The sequence below is a fragment of the Labeo rohita genome, chromosome 8, assembly GCF_022985175.1.
Source record: "Labeo rohita strain BAU-BD-2019 chromosome 8, IGBB_LRoh.1.0, whole genome shotgun sequence".
In the NCBI taxonomy this organism is placed as follows: Eukaryota; Metazoa; Chordata; class Actinopteri; order Cypriniformes; family Cyprinidae; genus Labeo; species Labeo rohita.
The window spans coordinates 3,775,865-3,795,844 of record NC_066876.1 but is presented as its reverse complement, the minus strand read 5'-3'; the positions used below and the strand labels follow the sequence as shown (position 1 = coordinate 3,795,844).

The following is a 19,980-nucleotide window of genomic DNA, read 5'->3' as shown; positions in this document are numbered from 1 at the left end:
GTACTTATGTAGTGGATATTGTGACCAGCAAAGATAACAGCATCTTGGTACTACAGAGCTGCCTGTGTTTAAACATAATAAAGGGGAATGTGTAGTGTGTGTTGATGACTACTGAATATTACAACGAATAGAATCTAAGTAAAATTCTATTACAGTCATAATATTATGCAATATAATCCAGCATCAATTGGATTTAATATGAGCCCAGCACTAAATGAGAAACATCATAAGATCATTTTAAACATAAACACTTTCATAAACACTGTGTACTGATCCAGTGTTGCTTATACAATATTTAGAGCTTACGTCTGCCTGCTTTTCATTGGCTTTCATGCTAAACATGATTATCAGGGAAATACTTCATTGGAGCAAACTGTTAATGCATCAAAATGAAAAAGATTATATGGAAAATTTAAAAGAACGTTTTATTAAACTGTCATATATAATGCTAAAATTGCAATACATTCAGGTTTTTGCAGACATAATTTCCAGGCAAAGTTTGACAATTTGATGCTTTCCACATTCAGTTGTGCAAATATATAGCTGTAATCATGAATCTGACAGAAATAACCTGTCCGGGTCACATCAAAAAGAAAAAAGAAAAAATATATATTTCTTTAATTGAAAATGAAGATAATTTTAGGACCATTAAGAGTTTTTTATTGTAACACTATTTTTAATGAAAAACTATTTTTGTTCAAAAAATAACTATACGATTTAATATAATTTCGTCAAATATACATGATAGTAGTATTATTGCATTAAATTTATTTATTTATTTTAATTTAAAAAAATGCTAAAAGAAAAGAAAATAACTATTAATGTCCATATGTTACAGTAATAAGAATTTGGAGGGAATAGTGTGATGAAAATGTTACAATTTAAAAAATCTTAATGGTGCTTAAAACCTGTTTTCTTTTACATTTGGGGTGAAATGTGACCTAGACATTTCTTCATGAAAGCAAATAATTATACTAAAATGCCAAGGTATTTTAATTTTATTTTTTGTGTGTGTTTTGGGAGACAAACCCATCAATATATTTTATCATCAATAGTTAGAATATTTCCAGATTTTTTTTTCCATTATTATGATGTGTGACTCTGCCAGATCTGAGCTATACAAAACTGCCTGGTATACCATGATAGTACAAGTACCATCGGTAAACGGATGGACAGTGATACAAACATTTCATAACAGTGGAAATAATTCTTCAAGCTCATGCTCAGAATTAAAAACGACCCAACTTTTTTGTAAAACAACACTTTCTGTGGACGTGGTACATACACAGGACAGAAATGAAGCTTGACAGCATAAGAATGATCTGAGGTAGCAAAAGATGTCACACAATCAAACGCTGACCCAGAGATAGACAGCCAGAGGCCATAAATGTGCTTCATTCTTGAATAAATTACACTCAGTATACAGCATTGCATTATGTTAAGCTCAAATCTTTTAGGGGACACGGTGCGGTTTCACAGATGGCGTTTTCTCAGCGTTTATCGAGGCGGCCTTTAAGATGGAAGGGCGCTGAGACAAACGGGTCAGCGGAAGTCACATCAGACGTCAGACTGTGAAGATGCTCACTGCTCTGTCTGTGTTCAGGGTCTGTGTTCACAGGTCCTTCGTAGTGTCTGGAGTACTTAGAAAGTGCCTGGGGTCGAAAGGGCAGAGGGGTCACTTGGCCAAGGATGCTCTGGTCAAGGGAAGAACCCGGATGGGGATGTAAAAATCTCGGCTGGGCAGCCGGATTGGTGTACACCTTCCCAGAAGCTTCCTTTTTCCGCCCAAAGGGTGCTTGGAGGAAAATATCAGGCTGTTGAACCTGTGCTGAAAGACGAGGAAACGGTGCATTGGCGAATACATCTCCATCGCCGTCTACGTCTTGTCCAATTCGAAACGGAGCTTTGGAAAAGACGTCAACGCTTGGATCCGTGCCTGCATGTTGGGCCTGTGACACCAGCTGTGGCGAGTCGTTCTGAGAAGCAAGCGAGGACTGGTTTTCAACCGCTCCCTCGGACTGGGAAGACATCTGGAGGTTTCTGGCAGGTGCTGGACTTTGGTCATCATCGTCATCTGAGTCTTGAAGTAACGGTCTGGAGCCGCTGCAGTCCAGACTTGGTGTTTCTTCACCACTCACCTGTGACCTCCCTCCTTCTTTTTCTCCATCGTCTTCATCGCTGGAATGAACACAGCCCTCCTCCACAGGGTTCTCCAGGTCACCTCCCTCCAAAAGTGATCCATATCCATCACTCTTGCTTCTGGCTTCTGCAAAACAGAAAACCGTAGAAAGGAAATTGATAGTTAGTGACATTTTCACCAATACGCTACAGTATGAATTTAATAGTAGGAGGATTATTCTGACCAAAAACTTTTCAAAACCAAAAATTGTCTTGTTGTAAACTACAGAATAAAACAAAAGGTTGAAACAACCAGAATCATCCATTGTTGCAGCCTGTATCAGGGCAACTGTTACAATTGTTGCAATTGTTGGTTTACCCAAAAATGAATATTCTGTCGCCCGTGTGACTTTCTTACTCCTGCTGAACACAAGGAGGTATTATGAATTCATTATGAATTGAATTTGAGTGTTTTTTTTTCTGTAAAAATGATAATAAAATGCAAACTGCATTCATGTATCAAAAACAAAGCACGTTTACTGAAGCTATACAGTGCAATTCAAATCATAAATTCCCTGAAAATCTGGACATCCAACATGGATACTGTTGGGAGAGATCAAGTTCAGGAGAGAAGTACAAGCCACCCTTTTGATTCATATCTTTTCAATTGGCTGGCCCAGTTTTCAAAAAATGGTCTGTATGAAATATTCACAAATCAGATTGATCTGATTCTTGAGTTCCTCTCCATGACTCAATGAACATTTCAAAAGTTTGGAACCCATAGGAGAGGAAGATGATTATATCGACTCTTCATCATATAGAAGCCATCATATGACTTCAGAATATAGCTATGAATCATTTTATGGTGCTTTTGTAGTTTCTCAAAATTTCTCTTTTTGTGTTCATCTTTTTGTGCACATCAAACAGGTCTGGATCGATATTTTGCCATGAAATGATGATAGAATTTTAATTTTGTGGTAAATTATTCTGTAAGATGAAGACCTGTATGTTCAAGAGTATAAAGTGGCATGCAAAATTTTGGGAACCCTTTGCAGAATCTGTGAAAATGTGAATAATTTTAGATAATTTGAATAATTTTAACAAAATAAAAGATCATACAAAACGCATGTTATTTTTTATAAGATATTTTACATAAAAAATGTTTACATATAGTGTTTACATATAACCTCCTTCAAAAGTTTGGGAACCCTTGGTTCTTAATACTGTGTGAGGTTACCTGGATGATCTACAACTGTTTTGTTTTGTTTTGTTTTGTAATGGTTGTTCATGGGTCCCTTGTTTGTTCTGAACAGTTAAACTGAGCACTGTTCTTCAGATAAGTCATTCATGTCCTGCAGATTTTTTGGTTTTCCAGCATCTTTTGCATATTTGAACCCTTTCCAGCAGTGACTGTATGTTTTTGAGATCCATCTTTTTACACTGAGGACAACTGAGGGACTCAAACACAACTATTAAAAAAGGTTCAAACATTCACTGATGCTCCAGAAGGAAACATGATGCATTAAGAGCCGGGAGGTGAAAACTTTTTGACTTTGAAGATCAAGGTAAATTGTACTTAATTTGTCTTCCAGGAAACATGCAAGTATGCTCTGTTGCTTCCGAAGGTCAGTACTAAATGAAAAAAAAACAAACAAAAAAACAAACAAACAAACGATAATTCTACAATGAAAGAAAAATTTGGACATCTTCATCCTTTTCAAAAGTTTTCACCCCCGGCTCCTAATGCATCGCGTTTCCTTCTGGAGCAACAGTGAATGTTTGAACCTTTTTTAATAGTTTTTTTTAATAGTTTTTTAAGTTGTGTTTGAGTCCCTCAGTTGTCCTCAGTGTGAAAAGATGGATCTTAAAAATCACACACTCACTGCTGGAAAGGGTTCAAACATGCAAAAGAATCTGTAGGACCTGGATGATTTTTCTGAAGAACAGTGCTCAGTTTAACTGTTCAGAACAAACAAGTGACTCATGAACAACCATCACAAAACAAACAAAAAAAAAGTCGTATATCATCCAGGTAACCACACATAGTATTAAGAACCAAGGGTTCACAAACTTTTGAAGGGGGTTATTTTAATAATTTCAGCTTGTTCTTTGTCTTGTGGACTATATGTAAACATCTTTTATGCAAAATATCTTACTCAGGACAATACTAAATAAAAAAATATCATACATATTGTATAATCTCTCTTATTTTGTTAAAATTATTAACATTTTCACAGAAAAGGGGTTCTCAAACTTTCGCATGTCACTGTAAAAGGGATAGTCCACTCAGAAATGAGTCTGTCATCATCTACTCATCCTTATGTTGTTTCAAACCTGTATGACTTTTTTTTTTCTTCATTTGAAGAATGTTGGTAACCAAATAGTTTTGGACACCATTGAATGAAAAAAGACATTTCTTAGAATGTTCTATAGAAGAACAAGTCAGGTTTGGAACATGAGAGTCAGTTAATGGCAGAATTTTCATTTTTTTGGGCAAACATGTGAATAAAATGGGGAAAAGACAAATGATTAAGCACTCCATTACACAAGATGGCTACACAATGAAGCAATAGAGCAATACAGCACAAATAAAGCACATTCTACTACAGTATAATCCACAGAAATACAATACTATGACTAATACCACCAACAGTCAACGTCTATGACAACTACCACTGACAAACACAAACCTTGTTTCCACAAACTGTCACTATTAGTCCTTCAATAAACCAAAAACATTTCTGAGAAATGCAAGAAGTCTAATGGCTCATAAACAAATAAATTGACAAGAAGAGCTACTCTTTTTCTCTAAGGCTGTTAACTTAACATGAATTTTAATGTGATTAATATTAATAATAAATATACACTGTTGTACATGTTTTTTTGTTCTCCCTCTTCCATTTAGTTTGTTATTTTGTTTAGTAAGTTGTGCTAGCAATAGACAGTTGACCCTACTAAGCATTGAGAGCCATGGAAACAAGGACTTTACAGAAAACACAATGACTGAACTAAGATTAGAGCAGAGACGTGATGTGAGTCTTACCTTCAGGATGAAGGAAATGGTTGGCATTAAATTCAGGATTAATACAGCAGTGCACTAAGATTTAGTTAAAACATTAGTGCTGACATCCTAACACACTGCACAGATTATCTGTGTAAAATGTGCTTTTGTTCGCAAATATATACACGATAGCACTCATGAGGCAGGATGCAAAAACTATAGTAAAAAAGCCAATACACCTAAAACTTTATCATCTATGATATTGAATATGAATTGATTTAGAAAGAATTGGTCTGAAAGGGAAAAATGCAATTTCTTTCATCATTTATTCACCCTCATATTGTTCCAGTCCTGTATGACTGACTTTCTTCTATGGAACATGAAAGGATATTCTGAGAAAAGTGTCATTTTTGTCCAAATGTCAATTGTCATCATCCTCAAAATATCTTGTTTTTTATATAAATAAAATCATACAGGTTTGGAATGACATGAGGGGGAGGAAATGATGACAGAAATTTCATTTGTAGGAAATTGTAAATTTAGTAGCCTCATATTTTGAATGCATGCTTCTCAGAAGTCAGATAAAACTATATTTTGCTAAAAGCAATGTTGTCAAACCCTGTAGTGACCCAAGTAGTAGTGTTAGCAATGTGTGCTGTGAGATATCACATGACACAGTTCAATTTAAAAAAGAAAAGAAAAAGAAAAGAAAACATGAAAAAGTGGTGTTATTTATGACCAGTGAACAAATGAACTCAGAATGAGACTAATTAATAAAAATTAATTAAAGCCCTCATTTAAACGAAAGGCAAAGCATCATCCACCCCAGCATGAACGCCTCTACTTGTGCATGATAAATTAAAAATCATTACCATTTTACTGCCCATCAGTCTCCTCTAAACTGCCAAAACAATATTAATATTACAGTCAGCTGCTAGAAATGTGCAATAAACAGTACTGTTCAAAAATTTGGAGTATGTAAGATTTTGCATGTATGTACACTGACCAAAATTATAAACGTAACACTTTTGTTTTTGCCCCCATTTTTCATGAGCTGAACTCAAAAATCTAAGATTTTTGTATGTACACAAAAGGCCTATTCAAATATTGTTCACAAATCTGTCTAAATCTGTGTTAGTGAGCACTTCTCCTTTGCCGAGATAATCCATCCACCTCACAGGTGTGAAGTATCAAGATGCTGATTAGACAGCATGATTATTGCACAGGTGTGCCTTAGGCTGCCACAAATGGCAGTTCGTCGTCGTAACTGACTTGAGTGGGCAAATGCTCACATTCGATGGCATTTGGCACTTTGGAGAGGTGTTCTCTTCACAGGTGAATCCCAGTTTTCACTGTACAGGGCAGACGGCAGACAGCATGTATGGCGTCGTATGGGTGAGTGGTTTGCTGATGTCAGCGTTGTGAATCGAGTGGCCCATGGTGGCGGTGGGGTTATGGTATGGGCAGGCATGTGTTATGGACAATGAACACAGGTGTATTTTATTGATGGCATTTTGAATGCACAGAGATACTGTGATGAGATCCTCAGGCCCACTGTTGTGCCATTCATCCACAACCATCACCTCATGTTGCAGCATGATAATGCACGGCCCCATGTTGGAAGGATCTGTACACAATTCCTGGAAGCTGAAAACATCCCAGTTCTTGTATGGCCAACATACTAACATGCTCTGGATCGGCGTATACGACAGCGTGTTCCAGTTCCTGCCAATATCCAGCAACTTTGCACAGCCATTGAAGAGGAGTGAACCAACATTCCACAGGCCACAATCAACAACCTGATCAACTCTATGCGAAGTTGCACTGCGTGAGGCAAATGGTGGTCACACCAGATCCTGACTGATTTTTGGACCCCCCTGATACAGTAAAACTGCACATTTTAGAGTGGCCTTTTATTGTGGCCAGCCTAAGGCACACCTGTGCAATAATCATGCTGTCTAATCAGCATCTTGATATGCCACACCTGTGAGGCGGATGGATTATCTCGGCGAAGAAGAAGTGCTCTGCAACACAGATTTAGACAGATTTGTGAACAATATTTGAGAGAAACAGGCCTTTTGTGTATATAGAAAAAGTCTTAGATCTTTGAGTTCAGCTCATGAAAAATGGGGGCAAAAACAAGTGTTGTGTTTATAATTTTGGTCAGTGTAAGAACATGCTTTTAAAAGAAGCCTCTTATGCTCAACGAGGCTACATTTATTTGATAAAAAATACAGTAAAAACAGTTATATTGCATAATTATATTACAATTTTAAACAACTTTTTTGTATTGTATTTAGAAATGTAATTTATTACTGTGATGCAAAGCTGAACTTTCAGCATCACATGATCTTTCAGAAATCATTCTAATATTCTGATTTGATGCTCAAGAAACATTTCTTCTTATTATCAATGTTGAATCAGCAGAATTCTTAGATAAACAGAAAGTTCAGTAATAGAATGTACTATTTTGAGCAGTAGTGTAATGGAAGTTAAATGGAAGAAAATCTTCTCTAAAGGTGCTTGAAAGCAAAAACCAGCATGCAAGATGATGTTTAGTCAACTGCATTTGAATGTAGCACATACAACATACAATTAGGACACAACTATCTGTTCCAATCTACACTTTTATTTAATATCCTTCTTTTCAGAATTTTCATTGTCGCATAAAAACAAAGAATTCTGCATTCGATAACATGAGGAAAAAACGATAAAACCATGGCATTCCAGTATAGATAAGACTGTTTTGTTGTCATCATTATTTTCTCCTGACATGAGCTCTAATAAATGCTACAACACAAGATAGACGTCAGACTACTTAGCCACACCGCTAGGTGCATATCTAAGAGTAACATGAGCACTACAGTCAAATTGCATAGGTCAGCCACATTAAAACAAGCAAAGGGAGGAGGAGAAAAAATACTGATAATTACGGATTTGATAACATTGAAAACTCAATCTCACGTCAAATCATAACCATGAAATGGTGGCTAACTTGTATGAATTTGTACAATGTCATTCATATGTGTTTGAAACAATTTGCTCACGCCCCACTGATGGTTAAATTTAAGATTACATTTTTTTTCTAAAAATTGCAAGTTTACGACACGTATTAACTACATCGTGCAAATTCATACAAAATCAGCAGTTCATAAAATAGTTACATTTTCCTCATGAGATCGGGTTGAATATTTCACAACAATGTTCTACCGATGCAGCATTTGCACAAGCTTCGAACAAAACAGTGACTCAAAATAAATCAATGCTCTTAGCATTTAACAAAAAAACATTTACGTATACTCTATTAGCAGTTACATCTCAAAAGAAATGATTCTGTTTTATTACTGCTTCCACACATCTAATTATGAAAAACCAAACGTCATACATATAGTACAGACAGACATATTTTCCTATATTGAGATCTATATGGTTTTACATTTGATATGTGTTGGTAAATGTGTCTTTGCAGAGATTCAGTGTCGACATCAGCTTTTACATAAAGGTGATATTTGACAATTTTGAGATATTTGACATAACCCGATAACTATACCCGCTCATCTGAATTAAACAAAGTTGAATCATAATAAACTATTTCTGTTGTCAACTTTTTATTTTTGAGTGCATATGGAGTAAAACAGTTTAATATTGTATGTTTAATTTTGTCTTATAGGATTACAGGTAATTAATATCAGCATTATATAAACGCTGCTTTCTAGAAATTTCATTTTGTCAATGAATTTCTATAATTTTCCGTAACATATTAAGTCATTTGTGATTACTGAAAAATTGATTCATATTTGAGTCAGATGAGAGCAAATGATCTATTCAGGAGTACGTTTCCCATAAAACATCAGAATTTGCTGATTTACTACCATAGTGCAATGCATCGTTGGAGAAATTAACTAGCTAGTTGCAAATGTCTCAAATGTTTTGCTTCATTTCATGATTGATTCATGCTTTTAACCACAGGTTGAGAGCTGTAGTTCCAACCACACAAATTTGCATTGCTGTTTGCGAATATTTGTTCAAACTACAGTATGATTTCAGGAAACTCTACATTGATAACTAGGAACCATAACTGGCCAACGATGCTTTTGGGAAACACACTCCAGTTTGGACACAAAAGAACTGATTCAACTGAACAATTCAGAATCACAATTGCTCAAAAATAGATATAGCTGAGCATAACTATAGGAAAAAAATATGTTAATTGTCGTAATATCCATGACTTTTCCAAGCCTGGAAAACATAACTTTACACTTTCCAAAAATATTGCCTATTGAAAAACAGTTTGGTGTACGATGAGTTATCTTCTGGCAGTAACTCAAGAACGAATCATTGTTTGTTTTATTTGAATCTCTCATTTCTGGTAAAAGGTACACAAGACCTCAGGAGGAGCAGTCCGTCATAGGCTTAGTCTAAACACATTTACTCAAAGTTTACTTAGAAAACTTACAAACACATATCTGTTCTAATTGAAATCTTAAGAGGTTAAGATTCAAAATAGAGGCTATTTGAGGTGGTAATGGATAAAAATAAATAATGCCTTTAAATGCTGCCTAAAGGTACAGCTCATGAGGTTTTGGAACATCTTATATTTATTTACATTTATCATTTCAAGCTTGATAGATGAAACAGATTCTTTTCAAAACCGCTGATCTCTGATAGTCGCTATCTGTATATTCAAGTTTATCCAAAACAGCCTTCACATGAGAAACACACAGGCAGAATGTGACAAAAGAAAATCCAACGGACAGAACTTTGTGCTCTAACATACAGATAAATAATCTTATCACATTTATCTTGAATATAATACACATTTACACAGATTCTCAGTTTGTATATTAGTCCTGTACAATCACAGCCTAATTTACCCTCAATATATGTTTTTTTTTTCATCTTCACACTGCATTTACTCTTTATGTGTGTCGTTAAAGGGGACAATGCTTAACTGGATTGAATTATAAATATTAATTGTCTGATAGAGCAAAAAGCAAAGAAAAAAAGCATGGGATACAAATAAACAAAAGAAGAAACGAATGAGGCAGAAGAGACAGAATGACTGAAAAAATAAATGATGGGATGAAAGAACATCACAGAGGAACAAAATCCAAGTGTTTTATGATAATAAATGCAGCAATGTGACCGATTTTAACAACTGCAAAGGGAAACACCTCAGCAAGTGCTCATTTACAGCAGTTTATATGTTTATCTTGATGTTGCATTGATTCTTTGCAAGATCTAATAATGTGGATGGGAAAAGTTTAAAGGAGAAGTTCACCTTCAGAGAATAATTTACAGATAATCTATTTCTTTCTTTAGTCGTAAAGAAATTATGTTTTTTGAGGAAAACATTTCAGGGTTTCTGTCCATATAGTGGATTTCAATGGTGCCCGTGAGTATGATCTTTCAAAATGCAGTTTAAATGACAAGGAATAAGGGTTTTATCTAGCGAAATGACTGAAAAAGAAGCAATTTATATACTTTTAAACCTCAAATGCTCATCTTGTCTAGCTCTGTGACACGCTTGCGAATGTAGAAAAACTCCCATCTCATTTTCTCCTCCAACTTTAAAATCATCCTACATCACTGGTTTACCTGTTTTTGTGAAGGGCATACCTCTGCAGAAATCGAGGATGATTTTGAAGTTGGAGGAGAAAATGAGACAGGAGTTTTTTGACATACCCTAACTGTATTGAACCAGAATACACAGAGTTCATGCAGAGCTAGACAAGACGAGCATTTGAGGTTAAGAAGTATATAAATTGTCAAATTTTTTAGAAAATAACGAATTGTTTCGCTAGATAAGACCCTTATTTCTCAGCTGGGTTTAGAACCATTTGAAGCTGCATTTAAACTACATTTTGGAAGTTTAAACTTGGGGGAACCATAGTCCACTATATGGAGAAAAAACCTCAAATGTTTTCCTCAAAAAACATAATTTGTTTACAACTGAAGAAAGACATGGACATCTTGAATGACATGGGGGTAAGTAAATTACTTGGAATTTCTGGAAGTGAACTTCTCCTTTAACTTTACCACTTTAAAGGGCCAAAATATGGTCTACATAAGTATGTGAATGCTAACACTTCTAGCTATTCTCCATTTCTGTTTTAATGACACTTTATGGTAACTATCACCTTTTTGAGGACTAACGTGTCCCATTCAAAAGTTTGTGGTCAGTAAGAATTGACTGATTGTTTGATTGATTGACTGACTGAAAAGATTAATACTTTTTTATTCAGCAAGGATGCATTTAATTTATTAAAAGTGACAGTAAAGCCATTTGTAATGTTACAAAAGATTTCCATTTCAAATAAATTCTTCTTTAAATTGTACTTTTGATTCATCAATTTAATCCTAAAACACACACAAATTAAACCAACTGAAGTCAACTGGTAATGCAGGTAATTCTTATGTTCTTATACATTTCATACATATTCAAATAAAGTTTCTCAAAAATATTGATACGTTTGTTTGAATCAAGCTAGTTTTGCGGTAGTATGTAAAATTGGGAATTTCAAAGAATTTCTAATTTATTTAACAAATTTTAGCTAACAACATGATATTTTGGTAATTAAAAAAACATCTATGTTGCTAAAACATTATTAAACATATCCAATATTTGAAGAGTTCAGATGCAAAACCAGCTAAAAGCCCCCTCGGTCAAAAATGAGATAATGATGCTGAGTGAATACTTTTGACACATAGCATACGTCCATCAAATACTTTCGCTAAATTCCAGTCTCAGCCCAATTAGAAGTGCCGATACTTACACAGAAACCTATTCATAGCAGCCTGATAAAAATGCTTATTTTAAAGAAAAATGTCAGATGGATTTAGAGGCTTTGCATCTGAACTCTACATATTTTAAGTTGAAAATAATTAAAGTAGGAATGTTTATAAGCTTAAATTCCACTGGATCAAAACTGACCCGAGAATGTAAAAAGTATATGCTGATTTTGAATGCTATGGGGGAGTTACTGTTTTTAATATTGATAACAATAAATCAGTTTCGTGAACAGTGAATCTTTTTAGACTAATTTCTGACATTGAAGACTGAAGTAATGATGCTGAAAATTCAGATTTACCTTAAAAATATTTCGTAATACTGCAATTTTTACTTTATTTTTTTAATCACATGAATGCAGCCCTGATGAACATTAGAAACATGTAAAAATCGTACCAACCTCAAACTTTTAAACAGAAATGGAATATATCAAATTCCTTCCTGCAGTACTTATTAAATATTGTTTTATTTTAAAAAGCCGATATAACGTAGAGTGATATAACGAATTTCAAGTTGTCTTCAAAGAAGGATAATGGGTTTTGGGTTTTGGGTTAATATCACCCCTAGCTGACATAAATCATCATTGTTTCCCACGGATTGACATCCTGAAGCATGAAGGATAAATCAATGATAGAGCGATGAGAATGTTTATGGATCAGCAGAAGAGAGACATACAGCAAATGTGAAAAGGAATCGAGGGTGGACAGGGTTTATGGGACTTAAGGTTGAGGTTTCTAAACTCTGTCTATATTTTTAAGAATTGCACGCTGCCCTCTTCCCTGTCTCTCTATTCATTTGCCTCTCTCTGTTTCCTCTACAAGTCGATGAGTTGATCCACCAGCAGAAGGGAGCGTGCCAGCGAGGGCAGACTGGTCTCAGAACTGCCACTGTTGCTGCGAGAATGACCACCTAGAACATGCCGGAAAGAGGAAAAGAGAAAGTGTGAGGGAAAGAGAGAGAGAGAAAGGAAAGGAGAAGTGTGAGGATGAAAAGAAGATGTTGACGGAGAATGAGCGAGGGATGAGGGGTGAGAAAAGAAAGGAGGAAAGAGAAAAAGCAAAAACCAGATGAATAGCAGGAAAGAGAAAGCATAAAACGCTAAAAGATAACAGCAGCATCAAAGTAAGAATTATGTGTGGGAATAGCAGAATATTTTAAAGAGGATGGCAGGAAAGAAAAACAAAAGCCCCAAAAAAGCTTCGAGTCTTGAGGTGAATTGCGACGCTGTAATGCATTATTAAGGTAATTGTTTACATTTAAATACGCAATTTATATGATATATATCAGGTTTCATCCCAAAATCAAAAGAAAATCAGCAATTATATTTTGCATGAAGAAGTGTAAAAAATTCAAGCCAAATTGTATTTTATTTTATATTTTTCAACAGCACATTTTATATAGGCACATTCTCCCTCAAACTCTCATTACAATTCATTTATTAAAATAAATAGACAACATTTATATATACTACTTTCAAAAGTTTGGGGACAGTAATATTTTGTATTTTTTTTTTTTTTTTAATTCTTTATTTTTGCTGTTTTATTTGTTAAAAAAAAAAAAAATACAGTAAAATGTTGAAATCTGCTATGCTGCTTAATATGTGACCCTGGACTACAAAACTAGTTGTAAGTTGCACAGGTATATTTGTATAGCAATAGCCAATACAATACATTGTATGAGTCAAAAATATAAATTTTTCCTTTATGCCAAAAATCATTAGGATTTAAAGTAAAGATCATGTTTCATGAAGATTTTTCCTACCATAAATATATCAAAACATAATTAAATAGTAATATGCATTGCTAAGAACTTAATTTGAACAACTTTTTTTATAAATAAATTTTTTATTTTTTTTTTTTTTTTTTGCACCCTCAGATTCCAGATTTTCAGTTTTATCTCGGCCAAATATTGTCCTATCCTAAAATACATCAATGGAAAGCTTATTTATTCATTTAAAAAAATTATTATGACTGGTTTTGTGGTCCAGGGTCACATATTATTCTAAATAAATAAATAAATAAGGATGATTTGATGAACAGGAAGCTAAACAGAAGAGCGTCAAAATCTTTTGTAACATTCTAAAGGTTTTTTACTCTCATTTCTAAATAATTTAATGTATCATTGCTGATTTAAAATATTAATTTATTTTAAAAAAATACCAGTTATATGACCCCAAACTGTACATAAATATGTATTCAAATAAAAAAAAAAAATCAATTAATTCATGTAAAAATTATTTAATCTGTATAAAAGTTTGTTTATTTAGTTATTTATTTTAGGGTACTGAAGATTTGTAAAATTAACGTCATAATGCAAAACATAATTGCCACATCATTTTCTTCTCTTGATTTTGGGGTGAAATATGTTTTTTCATAAGACAGGGCGAAGACAGTTTGTGATGCAGTAATGTAAGCACGCACTAAAAGAATGCTTCCTATTCAATTTCACGACTCAAAACCAAGTCGTAATTAATAGTTCAATAACACCAGAGACACCAGTGTCTAACAGTATAAAACCACTTTCTGTTTGATAATGAAGTTTGCAACCGTACACCTACACTTGTATTGAATTAGTTGCATGTGCTCTCTTCCAAAAACTTTTGCTGTTATCTGAACTCCCTTACCTTGGCTGGAGCTTTTGGAGATAAGCACTGGAATTGGGTCAAACTGGTTATCGGAGCTTTGGTCCCCAGTCTCAGAGGACTGGAAGCCTGAGAGAGGGTGAGCTGGATCAGAGGCTGCAGGAAGAGGTTAGTGCCACCGCAGACCGGCAGAGAGGAAACAAAAAAAAGAGGGATTAGGAAGAAAGTTTGAGAGAGGGTGAAGAGAGTGACGGGTTTAGATAAGCAAAAGCAGGTGGGTAATATAAGCCATGTCCTGAATAAGCATCAAAAGACTGTCAAAAACATGCCGTGCTTCATTTGTCAAGGTCTATTCTGAGCACGGAGCACGAATTTTCATCTTTTGACTCAGCATGAAGGCTAATTTTGCTTATTTGCTCTGCAAAATCTAAAACCTTCTCCTGATTAAAATTGGCTTCTATTTCACTGGCTGGTCCAAACTGATTTCTATTCTGCTGCTGGGTTGTGAAATTCATTCTGAAATCTCATAAATCACGCTAACCTGAACATTAAAACATTAAATATGTTCTGATTGGCTGTTATTGTGTATTGTCACATATCTGCTTATCATTGTAGATGCTCTACTTTGTATGTTTGATGATGTTTTTTTCTGGAACCTTTTTCTTTATGAATATATATTAAAATGTAATTTTTTCCTGTGATGGCAAAGCTAAATTTTCAGAAGCCGTTACTCCGTTATTATAAACATTTAAAACAGCTGCTTAAAATTTAACGGAAACTGATTGGAAGAGAAAAGCATTTTTTGCTTGAATTTTTTTTTTGTACATTATATATATATATATATATATATATATATATATATATATATATATATATATATATATATATATATATATATATCATTGTAGATGCTCTACTTTATGATTATTATCTATGCTCTAGTTTTTCTAAAACTAAAACAATACAATATATATATATATATATATATATATATATTTATATTTATTTATTTATTTTTATTATTATTATTATTATTATTATTATAAATAATGGCCTGGACCATGAAACCAGTCATAAGTAGCACTGGTATATTTGTAGCATTAGCTAAAAATACATTGTATGGGTCAAAAAGATTGATTTTTCTTTTATGCCAACAATCAATAGGATATTATGTAAAGATCATGTTCCATGAAGATATTTTGTAAATTTCCTACTGTAAATATCAAAATGTAATTTGATTAGTAATATGCATTGCTAAGAACGTCACTTGGACAACTTTAAAGGTGATTTTCTCAATATTTAGATTTTTTTTTTCACCCTCAGATTCCAGATATTCAAATATTTGTATCTAGGCCAAATATTGTTCTATCCTAACATCAATGGGAAGCTTATTTATTCAGCTTTCAGATGATGTATTTACGCTTATGACCGGCTTTGTGGTCCAGGGTCACAAATGTGTTTACTGTTACTTTTTGTGCATATTTTTATGCATATGTTTCTTACCCTGGTGGGACTGTCCACTGCTCAAAGCAGTAGTGTTAAACTGGTCCATAGATGGTGTAGGGAGAGGTGAGGGAGATGAGGCCAGTATTAGACCCCCAGTGGAGGGGTGGGAGAGAAGTGGCCCATCCAAAAGAGAATCCTGTCCAACCAAAGATTCTGGAGGACACAGGGCAAGCGTGAAGAATAGAGTGACACAGAACAGGTAGATGAGTTACAAGAGAAACTGAGAATATATGAAGCGTTCAGATGCAAAACCAGCTAAAAGCCATCTCGGTCAAAAATGAGATAATGATACTGAGTGAATGCTCCTGACACATAGTATATGTCCATCAAATACTTTTACTTCAAACTCGCTAAATTCCAGCCTCAGCCCAATCAGAAGTACCTACATAGTACTTACAAGGAAACCTATACAAAGTAGCTAGAAAGAAATGCTCATTTAAAGAAAAAAGTAGATGGATTTAAAGGCTTTTGCATCTGAACTCTTCATATATAGAAAGACATCCGCAAAGTACAGAAAGGACAGATATTAAGAGAGAAATGATGAGTGAGTAGAACTAAGAGAGAAGCTCTGCAGCAGAACAAGGCTCAAAACATACTCTATGAAATCTTAAATAAATAAAAAATAAATTTCACATACTCCTAAAATGTTGGCATGTTTAGAGCAACAAATTTATTAAATCTTTATGGTTTATTTGTTTTCCCCAAATTCCATGTTTTCCATTTTAAATTAATTGCATTCATAATTTATTAACATTTTAACAGAAATAGTGCCCCCCAGAAGATCTGTTGTCTGTTTTATTTTGTCTGGATTCTGTGTTTTATAACGTAATACAAATGTATTATTAATTTGTACAAGTACATGGATAAAACTGTGTGAAATTCCTTAAAATATGTTTTATATTTAGTTTTATAATGTTTTATATCCTTAAAATGTAACTGCATTATAAACTCTACTGTAAGTACATTATAGTATATCTCTTATAATTTTTTTCCAAACTTTTATTTTGGCCGGTTGTAGCAAACCCTTTGGAGTTTCTGTGTGTATCTGATGATAGTTTTATCAAATGAAACAATGAAAGTGACTCTCAGAGCAGCTCTGGAGATGAAGTTAATGTGTGCATGTCCACATAAAATGAGACAGCAGATGCTGAAAACACCATGAGAGTAACGTGTGCTTGAGTAGAAGACAAAACAGTGACACTCATTCACTCTGAATGAGGTGATGTCAGTGAAAATACCTTAGTATGCATGCAAATAAAACAAAAAAACACTAGTGCTACAGCACAGGCTGTAGTACCACAACTGACCAAGAGACACTCAAAACCTATGAAGTTGTGTGAAACACACTGGGATGTAGTTAGCCATTTTGGTCACCAGGTGGCCCTTCTGACTATATAAACAGACAATAACAGTCAGATCTGGATTGCATGCATCAGTTACATGAAAGGTGACGCAGCACTTTTAAAGAGGTTTTTAAAGAAATATTGTGTAGGTCGTCACCCTAGTATGACCAACAATGTGCCATTGGTTCAATCTTTTTGCTGCCAACATAATTAAGCTCATCATTCAAGCAAACCCGTCCACATGTTCTCATCAACAAGCGATGACAAGTTATATCACTGCTAGATGAGGTCAGGTGCTTATTGTGCAGAGCGTATCAGCTTGTTTTCATCAGTGGACAGACTTACTGCTGTTATTGATTCTCTTTTTTAAGAATGCCACGGTGAACAAAGGACTCTAATGGACCAAAGAGCCTGCTTTATTTCCTGGCACACAGAAAATGTAGTAAATTTAATAACTGATAGCTGAAATAGAACAGGAAATGTGCCAAAACAATCTCAATAAAATTATAAAATGCTATGCCTTATTCAGAATCACAAATCTGTGATCTATCAAGTACCATGCAACAACACTATCCATGTGCTGCTTCAGTAGTGGTCTGCACTAAAGTGTAATACATAGATTAAAGGGTTTGTTTAAAACCATAACCATTAACAAGAAATGAGTGGGTAGCAACAGCCATGCTACCTACTTATTGTGCTGCTACAGAGATTCATAGCTGGCAGTAATTATCTCATCCAGAACACCTTGCAGATTTTCCCAGCCTAATGTCAGCAGATTCAGTGCTTCAGTGAGCCGCTGTATGACAAAGAATAGAAGCATATTTAGAGAATTGCTGACCTGGTAGTGCAGCTGACCCAGGATCAGTCTGTAGAGGATCCAGGCCAGGGATCAGAGAATCCATCCCAGCTGCAGAAATAAAAAAGAAATGGGCAGATATGATGCTTTGTGTAGAAGGTGAGGTGAGAGAGACGGCCATGGTCACATCAATTCACACCATGCATGAAGCAGCACTCTCTAAACCAGTACAGGACAGACAAGGAGTAGTCATAAAAAGGGACGATTAGGAACGTCCATGAGTTCCCGGTGTTACTCTGAGCTGAACTGAGAAAACAATCAACATCAAAAGACCAACGGAGACCAATAAAGGCCAGTAAGGCCATGTATCAGTTGCGGGGTTATAGGCAAAAAACAAAACAACAATAAACAGACAAGCGGCCGGTTACCATGACTACAGTCTGCAGGGCTGAAGGGGTCATTCAAGGGAAGGTCAGGGAGGATCAGGGAGGAAGAGGGCTCTGGAGACTTCAAACCCTCGATCAACTTCTCTACTCCATGAGAGAAGAGGAGACAGTGAGGAGAAGGAATGAGAAAAGAAAAGAAGGAGCAAAACAGGAGAGGTGTCAGTAAAGAGAGGTGAAGAGAGAGGAAGTGAGAAGTGAGAAGATGACAGTGAGGTGAGAAGAAACAGTGAAGAAGTAAGGAAACAGTGAGGAAAGGATACGGGAGAGGGGAGGAAAGGACACAGTGAGGAGAAAAGAATAGAAAGTGAGGAGAAGAGAATAGACAGGGAAGGAAAGAGTGAGGAAATGGTATGTGAGAGGAGACAGTGAGGAGAGGAGGAGGAGGAGAAGGAGAGGAGAACAGGCAAGGAGGAGAAGAGAACAGACAATGAGGAGGAAACAGTGAGGAGAGGAGATGAGGAAAGAAAACAGTGAGGGAAGGATAAGGGAGATGAGACAGTGAGGAGAGGAGAGGAGAGGAGAGGAGAGGAGAGGAGAGGAGAGGAGAGGAGAGGAGAGGAGAGAGAGAGGAGAGGAGCGGAGCGGAGAGGAGAGGAGAGGAGCGGAGAGGAGCGGAGAGGAGAGGAGAGGAGAACAGGCAATGAGGAGAAATAGAATAGACTGGAGGAAATGGAGAGGAGAGGAGGTAAAGAGAAGAGGAGAGAAGAAATAGAATTGACAGTGTGGAGGAAACAGAGGAGAGGAGAAGAGAGTAGAAGAGAACAGACAATGAGAAGAAAAAAAGAGACAATGAGGAGGAAACAGTGAGGAGAGGAGATGAGGAGGAGAGGAGAGGAGAGGAGAAATAGAATAGACATTGTGGAGGAAATGGAGAGGAGAGGAGAGGAGAGGAGAGGAGAGGAGAGGAGAGGAGCGGAGCGGAGAGCGGAGAGGAGAGGAGAGGAGAGGAGCGGAGAGGAGCGGAGAGGAGAGGAGAGGAGAACAGGCAATGAGGAGAAATAGAATAGACTGGAGGAAATGGAGAGGAGAGGAGGTAAAGAGAAGAGGAGAGAAGAAATAGAATTGACAGTGTGGAGGAAACAGAGGAGAGGAGAAGAGAGTAGAAGAGAACAGACAATGAGAAGAAAAAAAGAGACAATGAGGAGGAAACAGTGAGGAGAGGAGATGAGGAGGAGAGGAGAGGAGAGGAGAAATAGAATAGACATTGTGGAGGAAATGGAGAGGAGAGGAGAGGAGAGGAGAGGAGAGGAGAGGAGCGGAGCGGAGCGGAGAGGAGAGGAGAGGAGAGGAGCGGAGAGGAGCGGAGAGGAGCGGAGAGGAGATTAGGCAATGAGGAGAAATAGAATAGACAGTGGAGGAAATGGAGAGAAGAGGAGAAATAGAATAGACAGTGCGGAGG

General features: G+C 35.7%; 1 protein-coding gene across 10 annotated transcripts in view; it reads right to left on the bottom strand.

The window, feature by feature from the left end:
• Window positions 1–399: 399 nt before the first annotated feature.
• aak1a (AP2 associated kinase 1a) overlaps window positions 400–19,980 on the bottom strand; it is a 62,690-nt gene continuing 43,109 nt past the window's right edge. For 3 of the 10 annotated variants that reach the window (XM_051116467.1, XM_051116468.1, XM_051116473.1), the window contains 5 exons: window positions 18,564–18,665; window positions 18,178–18,246; window positions 15,994–16,149; window positions 14,533–14,646; window positions 400–2,266 (listed from right to left, as the gene is read on the bottom strand). In XM_051116467.1, the coding sequence (XP_050972424.1) occupies window positions 1,491–2,266; window positions 14,533–14,646; window positions 15,994–16,149; window positions 18,178–18,246; window positions 18,564–18,665 (1,217 nt within the window). In that variant the 3' untranslated portion in view covers window positions 400–1,490. Of the gene's footprint in view, window positions 2,267–7,728; window positions 12,819–14,532; window positions 14,647–15,993; window positions 16,150–18,177; window positions 18,247–18,563; window positions 18,666–19,980 lie in introns of those variants that run through there. The other 7 variants (XM_051116477.1, XM_051116470.1, XM_051116469.1 and 4 more) reach the window with 7 other exon arrangements.